At 43.1% G+C, this 13,726-nt stretch overlaps 1 protein-coding gene across 2 annotated transcripts in view; it reads left to right on the plus strand.

Moving 5' to 3' along the window:
* The window catches only part of gcgra (glucagon receptor a), a 51,771-nt gene extending 38,350 nt beyond the window's left edge, over nucleotides 1–13,421 (plus strand). For both annotated transcript variants that reach the window (XM_042087049.1, XM_042087050.1), the window contains exons 3-14: nucleotides 1,198–1,294; nucleotides 1,731–1,838; nucleotides 2,982–3,085; nucleotides 3,433–3,533; nucleotides 5,352–5,517; nucleotides 7,168–7,327; nucleotides 7,768–7,828; nucleotides 9,439–9,508; nucleotides 10,432–10,520; nucleotides 10,708–10,855; nucleotides 12,434–12,475; nucleotides 12,703–13,421. In XM_042087049.1, coding sequence (XP_041942983.1) covers nucleotides 1,198–1,294; nucleotides 1,731–1,838; nucleotides 2,982–3,085; nucleotides 3,433–3,533; nucleotides 5,352–5,517; nucleotides 7,168–7,327; nucleotides 7,768–7,828; nucleotides 9,439–9,508; nucleotides 10,432–10,520; nucleotides 10,708–10,855; nucleotides 12,434–12,475; nucleotides 12,703–13,095 — 1,539 coding nt within the window. In that variant the 3' untranslated portion in view covers nucleotides 13,096–13,421. The remainder of the gene's footprint in view (nucleotides 1–1,197; nucleotides 1,295–1,730; nucleotides 1,839–2,981; nucleotides 3,086–3,432; nucleotides 3,534–5,351; nucleotides 5,518–7,167; nucleotides 7,328–7,767; nucleotides 7,829–9,438; nucleotides 9,509–10,431; nucleotides 10,521–10,707; nucleotides 10,856–12,433; nucleotides 12,476–12,702) is intronic.
* Nucleotides 13,422–13,726: the final 305 nt, after the last annotated feature.

Consider the following 13,726-nt stretch of genomic DNA (forward strand, 5'->3'; position numbering starts at 1 on the left):
GTGGGGGCGCCGTGAGCGCTGAGTGAGCAGGTACCAGTAGTGAGTTTTCGTCTATGAAAGATGGATACAGCAAAAAAAGAAAGAGGGAAAATGAGATGGCATGTCAAGGGATGCACAGTAGTTAAATAAGTGGATGGTGAAAAGCAACAGGTAGGATTTAAAGTATGACGTCTGTGCTTGGAGGCTTGCAAATATTCATGTTAACAGACTAGCGTTTGCTAAGCATAGCTTCTACCGATTGAAACATTAACCTATTCCATTAAGATGGCTACCATGCTCATACTGAACTTTTAATGGCAAACTGCAAACAGAAATGTCACGCTAGCAACAACTCATTACATGTTTCCATTTCCTAACAATCCTAATATTAATAGCTTAATATTGTGCTGATAATGTGGCAAACAAAGGCTAGAGTTGGATCAGCCTTATCCTTTGTGATAAACAGCTGGCAAAAGGACGTTATGAGAACCGTTTAGACTCTCTTAAAGTCTTAAAGTGACAATGCACCATTTGACAATACTTCAAGTTCAAATTGGCAGAATTTCTTAAAAAATAATAATTTACACTAATAAATGATGTAAGTTATTGGCCTTTTGTTTTACTTTAGTTGTTTGTGTTTTTTTTTTTTTTTTTGGGGGGGGGGGCACCAATTTGTTGTTGCATACCCCTCAAAAAATGGGTAGCTGCGCCCCTGATGACACATATGTGAACTAATTCACGTTCAAGTTCTTTATTACTTTATAACTCGTTCACGCACAACACTGGATATCCCAGATGAGCCCCCATTTTGTAATGACCTGGCTCCAGGTCGCAACAAAAAGAGGAGGATACACATGTTTAAATTTAAGAATTTATTAACCAATTCAACAAAAGTACTGTAATACAAAAGCAGTTAGACAAAAATATCAGTGAGTGGTCAGTAATCGGTATGCAGGTGAATGAATGGATGCATAAATAGTAGTGTTGTGTTATGAAAAACAAGGAGAAGGAAAGGGTGCACGCCTGCCCTTCCCTTCTGCTGGTATGGGCCTAAATGAGGAAATGTAAAGGGACAGGGAGAGGTGAGAACAGTGCCAGTAATTAAATGGCCAGAAGGACCAAGTAGCTGACAAGCCCACGGTGGTCACACTAGTCACACCTTGTGAATATGCATATGGCTCGTTTAGGCATTTCCATACATCCCTGTACCCCTTACAGGTGTCTCCTGCTAGACAGTTGAAAATCTTACTGGAGAAATGGACCATGTATCAGGACCAGTGCATCCAGAACATCAGCAGACACCCTCCAGTCACCGGTAAGTCCTTAGTCCTGCAGTACCAGTGCACCACAAAGGGCCTCACCGTAGACTCACTGCCAGTCTTAATGCAGGGGCATGCTTGAAGATGAAAGCCTGTTCTCTGATGTAAATGGATAAGCTATCCTGTAAGGCATTGTGTGAGTCATATATGTTTGAAGCAGAGATGAAAGGATACACTGTTTGTCATTAACCTTCCATACAGACACCATACAGCCTGATAACAAGCAAAGACAAAACAAAGACCAAAAATAGGCAGAATTTTAGTTCTTTTGACAAAAGTGAACAAATCGATAAAAGCATGGGAAGATGGGAAAGATAGGGGCGGTAATTGAAAAGAGCACTTATACTGTATATGGGCATTTACCCCCCCCCCCCCCCTCTCTTTTGCTCTTTCTCTGTCACCACTCTCCTCCTTCCTTTCTGTTGTGGTCAGGTGTTGTGTGCAACAGAACATTTGACAGGTATGCCTGCTGGCCGGACGGAGTGCCCAACACCACTGTGAGTGTGGCCTGCCCCTGGTACTTGCCCTGGTATTCGGACGGTAAGTGAGATAAGAGCCCTGCAGAGTGGACATGTGTGGTGGAGCTGAAGCTGTTGACCTTTGCAGGGTACAGTCCCACTGGACTTGATTGATGACTGAGCTCTTTACTTAGCTCAGCTGAACGATTTGGGGAAAATATTTAATTGCGACTTTTCTTCGACAGAATTTGTGATTTAAATTAATGTTGATTTTAATTATATGATTACAGGTATTATCGACATTGTAATTGAAAAATTTGGTCACCGCACACTCTATCTCTTTTTCCTTTTATGTATCCCAACGTTTCGGCCCGACTGAGTGTGCGGTGACCAAGTTTTTCCTCACACTACTAAATCCACCATGTTAAGAGCTGCAGGGTACAGTCCCACTGGACTTGTTGGATGACTGTCTAAGCTCTTAACTTTTAACGATTTGGGGAAAATATTTAATTGTGATTTTTCTGACAGAATTTGTGATGTAAGTTTAGCTTCACTTCAAGATTCACTATATAATGCATTACCAATTAAGATAACATGGAAATGTGAACTGCTTTATCTACTAATCCAAGGATGAAGGCAAACATCTACACATTACTTCCAAATAAGATGGGGCACATGTGATTTGGTAGCATGCAGAGCATGGTACCTTTGGTTGACGAGCATGATTGTCTGTCAGACAAGGATGACATGAATTTCAAAAAAAGAATGTTTTCAGCTTTACTTTTTTATTTTCCTTACTAGCTTTACAACAGGCTCAGGCACACATATACGCACCATTTAATTTATTATTTTAAGTTGAGCTGGCTCTTGAGCTTAATAATTTCATTACTTATAATAATTTTATAAGTAAATAACAATAAAACTACTTGAACTTGAACTTGAACTTGAGCTTGTGCTGAACAAGTCTTAGACTCAGTGTTGGAACAGACTTAGGTGGACAAAATTCTGGAAGAGTTCTAGATGAAGAGAACAGGCCAAGAGGAGTGATGACTGGGTTCTGGGACAATCCCAGATGATAGAGGACTAGGCTCTGATAGTTACTAGGTTATAGAACAGTCCTAGGTGACTTTAGGAAGTTAAAAAACAATGTTAGACAAGAGTTTACTAGGTTGTAAAATAGTACATGTGACTTTTGTAAAGGGTGTCTCTGTGTGTCCATTTGCAGTGCGGCATGGCTTTGTGTATCGGGAGTGTGGTGCTGATGGACAGTGGTTGCCAGAGAAGAACACAAGCGAGTGTGAGCAAGATGACCAGCACGGGGCCGAGAGGGTATGACATTATCCTTTAATGTGAAAACACAACATGAAGTCCATTCATGACATTTTATGTGAAAACACAACATGAGGTCCCCTCATTCAATTTTCACTTAACCTGAGTTTATGTACTGTATCAACTTATGCTCTCTCTCTCTCTCTCTCTCTCTCTCTCACTCTCTCACTCTCTTTCCTCTGTGCTGTCTTATCCCTGTTCTCTTCTCTACTCCTTTCTCTCTCTCTCTCTCTCTCTCTCTCTCTCTCTCTCTCTCTCTTTCTCTCTCTCTCTATCTTTCACTCTCTCTTTCTTTCCCTGTGTGTTTGTGTCGTGTATGTGTGTGTGTGTGTGTGTGTGTATGACAGCACGGGAAGATCCTCAGTATGTTCCGAGCCATGTACACTGTGGGGTACTCCTTGTCTCTGGGCGCTCTGGTGTTGGCATTGGGGATCCTCATGGCTTTCAGGTAACACTTCATCCTCTGGGACTCCTGAAGCACCATGTCTTAGTCCTTACGTTCCACATACTCGACGCACCCGACCGGTAGCGCGACAATGTGACGTCACAGAAGCGCCGTAACCATTTATACTCGCGCGTCGTGGTCACGACACTAGTTGCAATATTCTCATGAACAGAGGTGTCGCTGTTGTGAAAAGATTAACGCTAACTACGTTACACAGCAGAAGAAGCTGCATTAAGAAACACTAGTAGCAGAGAATGTAAACGGGCTCTGCTATTATCTAGCCTCTGTGATGGTACTTCAGACTTTGGTTGCTACTTTTAGAGAATGTCTAATAGGAAGAGAATTGGCACTGTCTGGTTACTTCCGGTTTCTGGACTGGTTGCAGTTCCTCCTCAGATTCCACTTGAGGGCGCTCGCAGGCGAGTGCAGAATGCATGGAGGTCTATGGAGCTTTACCCATCAATATCCACTTTTCTCTGGATATAATTTGTTGAGTAGTAATTTGAATGTTGCATTTGCTAGGAGAGGCAAAGAAAATACACACTGTTGATTGTTATATTTTTTGAAGTCACGTAAGTCTTCTAAAAAGCCTTTCAAATATGTCAATGATGTCATTCATTAGCACAATGCTAGCGTGATATGGGCAACAACGACCCAACCTGTAAGAAATGAAAAGGACATAAGTACTCGTTCATTCAACTTTAGATCTAAAATCTATATTGAACTTGCATAAACTACAATAAAATCTACGATTCTTCTACGACAAGCAGGTGAAAGAGATACATTTAGCCGTCTAGCTCCATAGACCCCCATTCAACCTGCACTCACCCGCGATCCCCCCCAGTGGAATTCTAATGGAACTGCAACCAATGTCGATACAATGAGGCTTAATAGGAAGTGCCAAGGCTCTCCGTAGACGGGCTCTGCTACTATTCACAACTACCACCATCATTATCATCTAGTTTCCAAGGTGTGCGCACAGGTAGATAGATAGATGGATATATAGATAGATACTTTAGTCATCCCGAGGGAAATTTTAATAATTTAAACAGTTTAGTTAGCTGGCTAGCTAGCTAGCAGCTGGATGAGTTTGTGTAATTTCCTGAAGTGGAAAGAGATTTTGTTCAGGCCTTAATAGATATCCTTTGTTTGAAAATAAATCGTTTCTATTCTTTCCTCTTAATTCCATGTGTTGTAACTCTCGCTGGTAACTTTGTTAACTTATCCAGCAAACTATTAAAAATTCACGACTGTAACAAAACACTGCAACTCTCGCTTGCCCTCGAACTAGTCCATCTTCCTGTTTCCGCTTTGTCGCGCTCGTCTGAAAAAAAATGAGTGGTGCGCTACCTCGCGCTACCTGGCTAAAATCCTGGCATGCCAGCAAGATCTACGTCATTTTGACGTCACGGTGTCGCGCTACCGGTCGGGTGCGTCGAGTATGTAGAAGCCCAATGAGTCCAATGCAACTTATCCAAAAGAGCTGTAGTTTGATAAAAAAAACAAAAAAACAATGCAACTAATCTCAGCTGGATTGTGGTAGTGTACATCTAAAAAATGAAGCCATCGCTGCTTGTTCTTATAGCTAGCTGGCATGGCTAACCGATTCTTGAGGGCGGCGTGTGTATGTCGAATTGCTCTAAAGCATTTTGTGTTTCTCGCTCGTTCTCACTTCTCACAAGACTTCCTGATTCACAATTTGACGGGACGCTAGTGCAGATCTTGCAAGGCTGGTTGAAAATGTTGCATTGTTCCCCTTTAATTAGCAGATGAACAAAGCTGTTTTCTTTCTGCACATTTTTCATTGGGCTTTGTGCACAGGAAGCTTCACTGCACCAGGAACAACATTCACATGAACCTTTTTGCTTCCTTCATCCTGAGAGCGATGTCCATCCTTATCAAAGATGCCTTTATTGAGAGGCCATTCCTCCACATCGGCCAAGACATCAACACTGATTACGAAGTGGACTGGCTGGTCACTAACGAGGTCAGTTGACCCTGACAGAGAGACCCAGACTAAACCGTAACCCTGATCCTAACACTTGCATTTTAATGTTAACCCTCACTGTAGAGTCCTGCCATTGAATTACAAAGAGTGGAATAATAGATAGGTTTTAGATCTTCGTAGATGGCATCATAATTGCTTTGGCTACTTAAACATAATCACACTAGGAGTGTATTGTGGCATCTGATTGAGGGCCAGATGTACTAACGCTTTTGCACCCACTTCAGGCGTATTTATTTCGCAATGTGCGTGTAAAATCTGCCTGTCACGGGAGCTGAAAGTGGCAGATTACGTTTGTCATGTCATGCATATGCATTCATGGGAGGATCCAGGGGAAAGTGGGAGTTTAGCATAAAAAGATGGGAGGGGAAGAGTAAAGAGCGCCTAATTATGTATTCCGCGGTATGTACTAAGACTGCTCCTGAAAGCGCACGTCTATTCTGCGCCTAAATACTTCCGCCTTGTAAAAGCAGGTGTTTATCCAAATTGCAGTTCAATGCGTCAATAAGAGAACCTTTCAAAGACAACAGAATCACTATTTAGAGCACCAGTTTTTGTGGTGAAAGTATTTGTACTACCAAAAGCAACCTTAACTTTCGTTGGCCTTTCGAATGTCTTACTTTCACTTTCATGTCATTTCCTACTTGCTAGATTTGACCAATCTTCCATAGCCTACGTGCACAAGTAGTTTGAGTAGAACTACTGATCTTCATTATCTCCCTGCTTGTTTACATCTCATCATGTATGGTATTATTTCATGATTGCTAAACGTTTGATTCTTTTTAATGTTGTCATCAGTTAACTTCATTCAACTGCGGTTGTATGTAGGCGCTGCCATTCAGTTGTGGACGTTCATAAACGTTGTGGACGTTGCGTTTATGGGCGGAGAAAAGCAGAGAAAGGCGCAGTTTACACTAAGGATTGAACGATTGATAAATACAACGGAAACTTGGGTCTGACAGCGTTCGTAATCTGCGGTGTGTCCATGGCGCTGATAACGCTATGTTCGCAAATGTACGTACATCTGGCCCTCAGTGTCTACATGGCTGTTCAATCAGATTTCAGGCAGTTTATGCCAATCAACGTGTTTATATGAGTGATTATCATTCCAAGTGAGCCTTGAATCTGATGGTAATTGGATTACATGTGCCCGCAAGTGTGCACCCTCATTAAATTTCAAGTCAAACCTGGAAATAGGATACCAAATGAGCATCATTAGGGCCCGTGTCCACCAATCAACCAACCAATGTTTGCGCTGACAGCGCCTTCAACCTCAATTTTAGAGCGCTTCAGTCAAGTGTTTATTGTTGCTAAGTTCTGATTGGTCGGTTGGTTGAACAAATTTAAACGTTCAGCGCTCTGAGCGCTGCGGAAAAAAATGGTCAGCGGCGAGGGCTCTTTTCTGCCGAGGGCGCTGAACGCTGTGAACACTGAACTTCATGGGATTTGTATAGAAAATAGCCGCCGTCGGCGCAAAAAATGTGATTGGTTGACACAGGCCCTTAAGGTTCGTGGTTGGAAATTCTATTAGCAGAAGATTTTCATTCTACTCTTTCTTATTCTCTGCTTCTAAAGTGTGTTGAAGAGTGTGTAGCCTGTAACATGTATGTTTGTGCCATGCTCATGTTTCAGACAGCGGTTGGTTGTCGGGTTGCCGTGGTGATGATGCAGTACAGCATCACGGCTAACAGCTGTTGGCTCCTGGTAGAGGGGATCTACCTGCACAATCTGCTGGTAGTCACGGTGCTCACTGAGAGGAACTACTTCGGTGTCTACCTGTGCATTGGCTGGGGTGAGCAGGATAGTGAAGGATGGAAAGAAATTCCCCTTCCTTTTCATGTTATTGATCAAATTAATTAAATGTCCAGCTTATTTAAAGTTTATTTTAATTTTGATATAAGTGATATTGTATTCATTTGTTTGTTAAGACCACCCTAGAGAACTGCATTTGGCAATTCAAAGAAGTATATGAATGTATTATTATTATTATTATTATTATTAATAATAATAATAATAGTTGTAGTAGAAGTAGTAGTAGTATTAGTAGTGGTAGAAGTAGCAGTAGTAGTAGTAGTAGAAGTAACAGTTGTAGTAGTAGTAGTAGTAGTAGTAGTAGCAGTAGTAGTAGTAGTAGTAGTAGTAGAAGTAACAGTAGTAGTAATATTAGTTGTAGTAGTAATAATAGATTAGGTGACTAATCTGTGCCATGTTGCTTTTCTCTGTTGCTGACAGGCATCCCTCTGATCTTCGTGTTTCCATGGGTGATTGTGAAGTATCTGTATGAGAATGAGGAGTAAGTGTTCCTCACTTAACTGTCTTGTCTGGCCTTCCCAAGATGTCATTTAGTCTATTGAACAGGCCATTGCAGCTGACACGGACATATTTATCGACCTGTGAACATTTTTCTTGGCACGAGTGCCCACAAGGGTTTATTCTCCTCTCAGCTGTTACTGTCAAATTCTCATATTCCAGAAAAGACATTCCGGAACCCTCTGCCTTATAAGGTCACAGCACAATGGCATTTCAGCTTTTTTAAAAGGGTGCCGCGGTCAACTGGGCAGCACTCTAAAGTGTGACATGTTCCGTATGCGCTCTTAACCTGCACTCCGGCAGATTGGACAATATATGAATTGACTAGAGTGGGTGTGAGTGTGGCCACGCTTGGGCCAGTTTGGTGAAGTGGCAAATTACACTTGTTGGCGTGAGACTGATCCTTAGGCCTCCTAGCAAATGTTATGCCTGGTAGTGGAATAGAGTGAAATACATGCCTCCGACTGTAGCTAAGGCAGAGCTTAGTGCTCAAGTGATACTCCTGGTAGTGGAATAGAGTGGGGTAGTATAGCCTACACGCCTCCGACTACAGCTAGGGCAGAGCTTAGCGCTCAACACTTTGTTTCATCCCACAATTGTCGCCGTTTGCGACCCGTAATCTCTTTTCCTGTGCGGGGCTCATATCAGGACAGGCGTATGTCCCCGCCTGGCCTGCTGCATTACACTGTATCTCTGCACCTCAATCTCTGTGGCATAGAGTCCCCAGGGTCTTTTCAGAGGCAAACACATCAACACAGAAAACACACACAAAGCATCACAAAACTAACAGGATGAATAAGAACAGCAGATAAGAGAGGACAATACTAATGCCTTCAGCAAGCATCTCATGGCTAATGTTGGTCATTTTACCAACAGTAGCTGAAGCCTCAGCACCTGTTATGGACTTTACTGGACTGACACCTAGAACTGTTGAAATGTACATGATAATAAAAAAGGACTTTCAAGAACAACAAACAAATCCAAATACACCTTAGCTGATCGTCTATTTTGTACCAAGGCATTGCTTATTGGTCTTCCTCAGGCAGCCCCATCCCCAGCAGCGAGTAGTCTTCCTCGTGTGCTACCTCAACCAGCTAACCTGGCTGCTTCTCCTCTTGCTCTTTTTTCTTCCTTGTTCATAATTTGACCCTGGATGACATAGCTTTTGTCTGATCCTTGGCCCTGTGGACACAGATTAAGGCTCCTTGACTGCCCACACACTTTGTGCTACTTTAACAAATATGAGTCCATTACCAGAGAGAGATAAAGCAAGAGAGAAAGAGGGAAAGAGAGAGAGGGAGAGAGGAAGAGAGAGAGAGAGAGGGAGGGAGGGAGAGTAGGATAGAGACATTGAGGAGTAAGAGCAGGAGGAAGACCTCAAAACATTTAGAAGAAGGAGCTGTGGTTTGAGACATTTTGGGAAACTTCTACTCTGTTTGGGAAACTTCTGCTCTGTTTCCTATTCGGAATTGGATGGATGGTTAGTGGACCCATTTAACAGTTAGTGGACCCATTTATACAAACCATGTGAGAAAATATCCAATCAAAGAGTCTCTTTAATGTGTTGACACTCTGCATCATTGCTTGTTTCAGGTGCTGGGAGCAGAACATAAACATGGAGTACTGGTGGATCATACGCTCGCCCATACTTCTCTCAGTGCTGGTGAGAGACAGGAGATACTCTCCTTTCTTCTCTTCTCTTCTCTTTTCTGCTTCTCTCCTCTCAATCCTTTCCTTACAAGCCTTTTTAATGTCTCTCTCTCTCTCTCTCTCTCTCTTTCTGATGATGACTGTGAGTGTTGTGTTTATAATGTGTTTAAAGCTGAACTGTAGGAAGGTGCCCAGAGATCTGCTCAAGTACTTACCCTCAACCTCTATACCCTGTTTCACTCCGTCACACTTAGTTAGCTGGTGCTTGCCCCTCGCATTAGCATCCAATACATTATTAAAAAGATCTCCATAATGGATTGCCTGTGGAAAGTAGGTTGTGAGTGCACTAAATCAAGATCACTGTATGACTGTGTTCCAATTCTCATACGTCTGTACTGACAATACCTAATATGAGTGGAACATTAGGTATGGTAAGTACAGAAGTATACAAATCGAAGCCCAGTTATGTCTTCCACTTCCTCCGTTTGGGGTTGAGGTGATTCTAGTTTGGAGTAGCACAGTGAGACAGACACTGCTGGTTCGAGGAAGCAGAGCTTCCCTCCAGACTCTGAGTCACAAAGTCACTCACAGGGTGATCAACATCGGCCTCTTGTGAAGGCCTTACGTAACGCATGCTTTCCATGGTCATCTTGATAGGTCCTATCACACAGGAATTCCTGTGTTTGAGATGCCTCTCAGTGCACAGCTCAGTTCCTGCATTCTCAACACGTATCCTACGGAATCACTGTTCACTATTACCACCCCTGCAGCACTATTTTAGGGACAGATGGGAATGTGGTGTAAAAAGAAAAACATTTTACTAATGGCATATTTTAATTGCACACTTGCAAAACATTTTGACTTCACCACCATACTTCACCAGGAAAGCATGCCTAAAGCTGTTTTGTCTGACTGTGTTTGCTTTACTCTCTCCAGATTAACTTCTTCATATTCATCCACATCATTAAGATCCTCGTATCTAAACTGAGAGCACACCAAATGAGATATTCAGACTACAAGTTTCGGTAAGGGCCATTCTTAAATGCTACACAAAAATATTGTTATTTCATATTTGTCATGCTATTCCATATAATGTTGTCTTATTTACATTCAGAAATGTATGTAGTAATTTATACTCATAGAAGTATGTGTGTATTTCTTTAATTGTTTGCTTTTTGAATAACTGGACTGTAACACCTCTCTCATCCACAGACTGGCTAAGTCCACCCTCACCCTCATCCCCCTCCTTGGCATCCATCCAGTCCTGTTCTCTTTCGTCACCGACGAGTCTACCTCAGATCGCGCCTTAGGACTGCGCCTCACCAAACTCTTCATCGACCTCTTGTTCAGCTCCTTCCAGGTCAGGCGGTGACTATCAACACCTCACTGCTACCATCACCACCATCTTACGTAATCTCCCACATGCCCATGTCCACCAAGTCTAGTCTCATAGTGAGCATGCAAGATATCGTCAGTAGGACATTGGTGTCAGTAGTTAACAGCTTAATAATTGTATCATCGTATTTGCAGGTATGAACATTTCTGTCAGATAAAGACTATAATAAGCACGACCTATTAGGGTTTCAGAAAAAACATCATACAAATTTTATCAAATAGGATGAGATCTATTATTTATTTGAAAATGTCACGTCATATTGCAGACTTTATATCTACACTGTGTTGCAATGATTTGCTTATCTTTCACAAGAGAGTGTCTATATTAATTTAGGGTAGAGTGAATGACTCTTTATGCCTGTATCTGCAACAACTAGGCCTTATCAAAATAAGAGGAATAGTTTATTCTAGTACATGAGAGACCCTTAAAGGAAATAAAAAAGATGTGTATATATCAGTATCAATATTGTCAATCGGGTAAAACATTGAATATTGGCAGACATCCAATATCGTGTATCCCTAAGTTCAGGGTTACGTAGGGTTCAAAGCTGTCATAATCGCAGACAGTATGTCGTTTTTAAAAAAAGAAGCAGCCCCATATGCTCGAGCTCAATGAGCTGTAAAAAGATGTGGCTCGAGGGGGTCGATCTCCTCATCGTGCCCTTTCACTGCGCTCAGACAAGAAGACGAGGTGCGGATTCATTCTTTTTTATTGTGTCAGGACTAATTAAGCCTAAAAAAAACTACACACCACGACTTGCCTGACTCATTTCCCAAGTAATAGGCAGCAGAATTGAAGAGGAGCTCAGATGGAATGTGTCGAGCTTCCATCATCCCAGGAGTAGAATTGCCACAATGAAGACGAGTTCATGCACAGGATGAGTGAGAGTGGGGGAATGACTGTTCCTCCAATTCCATCAGGCTTGATGTGATGTGTTAGACATCCATCTGCACAGCTTAGCTCTCTAGTGTTTGATGTAAAAGATGCAGAAGAATTCAAGCAATATTCCTTCAATTTGACCTAGTCTACTATCCTACATATTATTGAGGCCAGACTAGCTCTTGCTGTGTTAATGTCGTTTCTGTCCTGCTGGTCAGGTTTTTCGGTTTAGTCAGTTTCAGAGTGCTTTCAAGGGTAAGCAAGGGGTTTTGTCAAGTCAAGTCAAGTCAAGTTTTTTTATATAGCGCTTTTCATACACAGAGGTCATTCAAAGTGATTTACATAAACAAAAGCATAAAAAGAAAACCTAAAACACACAAGGTAATATAAAAGCAATAGCAGGGCAATAGTTTGAAAGTGTTAAAATATTGAACAGCAGCATTCAATGGAGATTCTTGAAGTAGTTTTGGATCAGTTTATTTTTTATGTGCAAGCACTCTTCAGCTTTGACACACTTCAATTGCTCCCTCTCTCCTGACATCACTTCCTCTCTCCTGCTGTGCCACACTGATGCTATTTGCACTCCATGGTAGTGTTAGAAATTATCCTGTATCATAATAATGTCATTGTGCTGCTAACATGTACACTTTGATGTGTCCACAGGGTCTACTTGTGGCCATATTATACTGCTTTGTCAACAAAGAGGTGAGTGAGTCCCTTGCCATACACATGCTCACACTTTATCCCAAAGATGATGTCACTTTCAGACATGCCCTGTTTCTGGAGGTTTCCTGTTGTATATTTAAGTTTGACTCACACACACATCCGTGAGCTCACAGAGGATCAATCATCTCATCTGTTGTGTGGATTGTGAGAATATCCCAGTGCTTGTCCTAAAACACACAATCTGCCCCATGAATGCTGGCCCTCAGGTGCAGTCGGAGATCCTGAAGAAGTGGAAGCGCTGGAAGCTGGGCCGGAACATCGAGGAGGAGTACCGCCACACGTACAGCCACACGGTGCACCTGCGCGGAGGCAGCCTGGTCACCCAGCCCTCCATGCTGCCCCTGCACTTCCCCGACGTGACCACCACCACCACCAACATCTCCACCTCAGCCACTAGCACTATGCTGACCGGCAGGCCCGAGGAGAAGCACACGCTGGTGGGCTGCCAGAACGGCATGGACCGCCGGATGGCTGGAGGAGGGGCGCCATCGCTCTTCGACCGCACCGTCTGCGAGAGCACACTGCAGGACGATATCCTGTTGGTGGACAAGGCGCAGTGCCACGAGCCTCCACTAGGGAGCAGAGAGAGCAACCTCTGAGAGGGGGAGGGGGTGAGGGAGGAGAGAGGGATGGTGAAGTGTGTTCCTGTAGTGCGATCTGCAGGGTGTCCACCTGCACCGCTTACTCGACCATCACACAAGCACACCTCCTCCAACTCCCTTCCAGCCCCAAGGCAGCCGTGGGTGTGACTGGAGGATGGAGCTGAGGGGTCGAGCAAGTTGCCCCTAACACACAAGCGAGCGTGTTGATGTGTGTGTGTGTGTGTGTGTGTGTGTGTGTGTGTGTGTGTGTGTGTGTGTGTGCCTGTGTTTGTGTGTATGAGGGTGTGTGTGTGTGTGTGTGTGTGCATGTGTTTGTGTGTATGAGGGTGTGTGTGTGTGTGTGTGTGTGTGTGTGTGTGCACGTGTGTTTGTGTGTATGAGGGTGTGTGAGTGTGTGTGTGTGTGCGTGCGTGTGTTTGTGTATTAGGGTGTGTGTTTGAGAGCACCGAGGAAGCTCTACCAACTCCACGTCTTCACAGGAGGAACAGGGCCACTGGTGTCCAGTGGTGTCCATCGAATGTTAATCCTTGCATCCCAAGATGTTACGTGCTCCAGACACTTCTGGCTTGTTCAGAATAGACGCTGTCCGAATCTGCTGCATTTACCACATTTATATAAATGTAGAGCG

Source organism: Alosa sapidissima, chromosome 3 (assembly GCF_018492685.1).
Source record: "Alosa sapidissima isolate fAloSap1 chromosome 3, fAloSap1.pri, whole genome shotgun sequence".
Classification (NCBI taxonomy): domain Eukaryota; kingdom Metazoa; phylum Chordata; class Actinopteri; order Clupeiformes; family Clupeidae; genus Alosa; species Alosa sapidissima.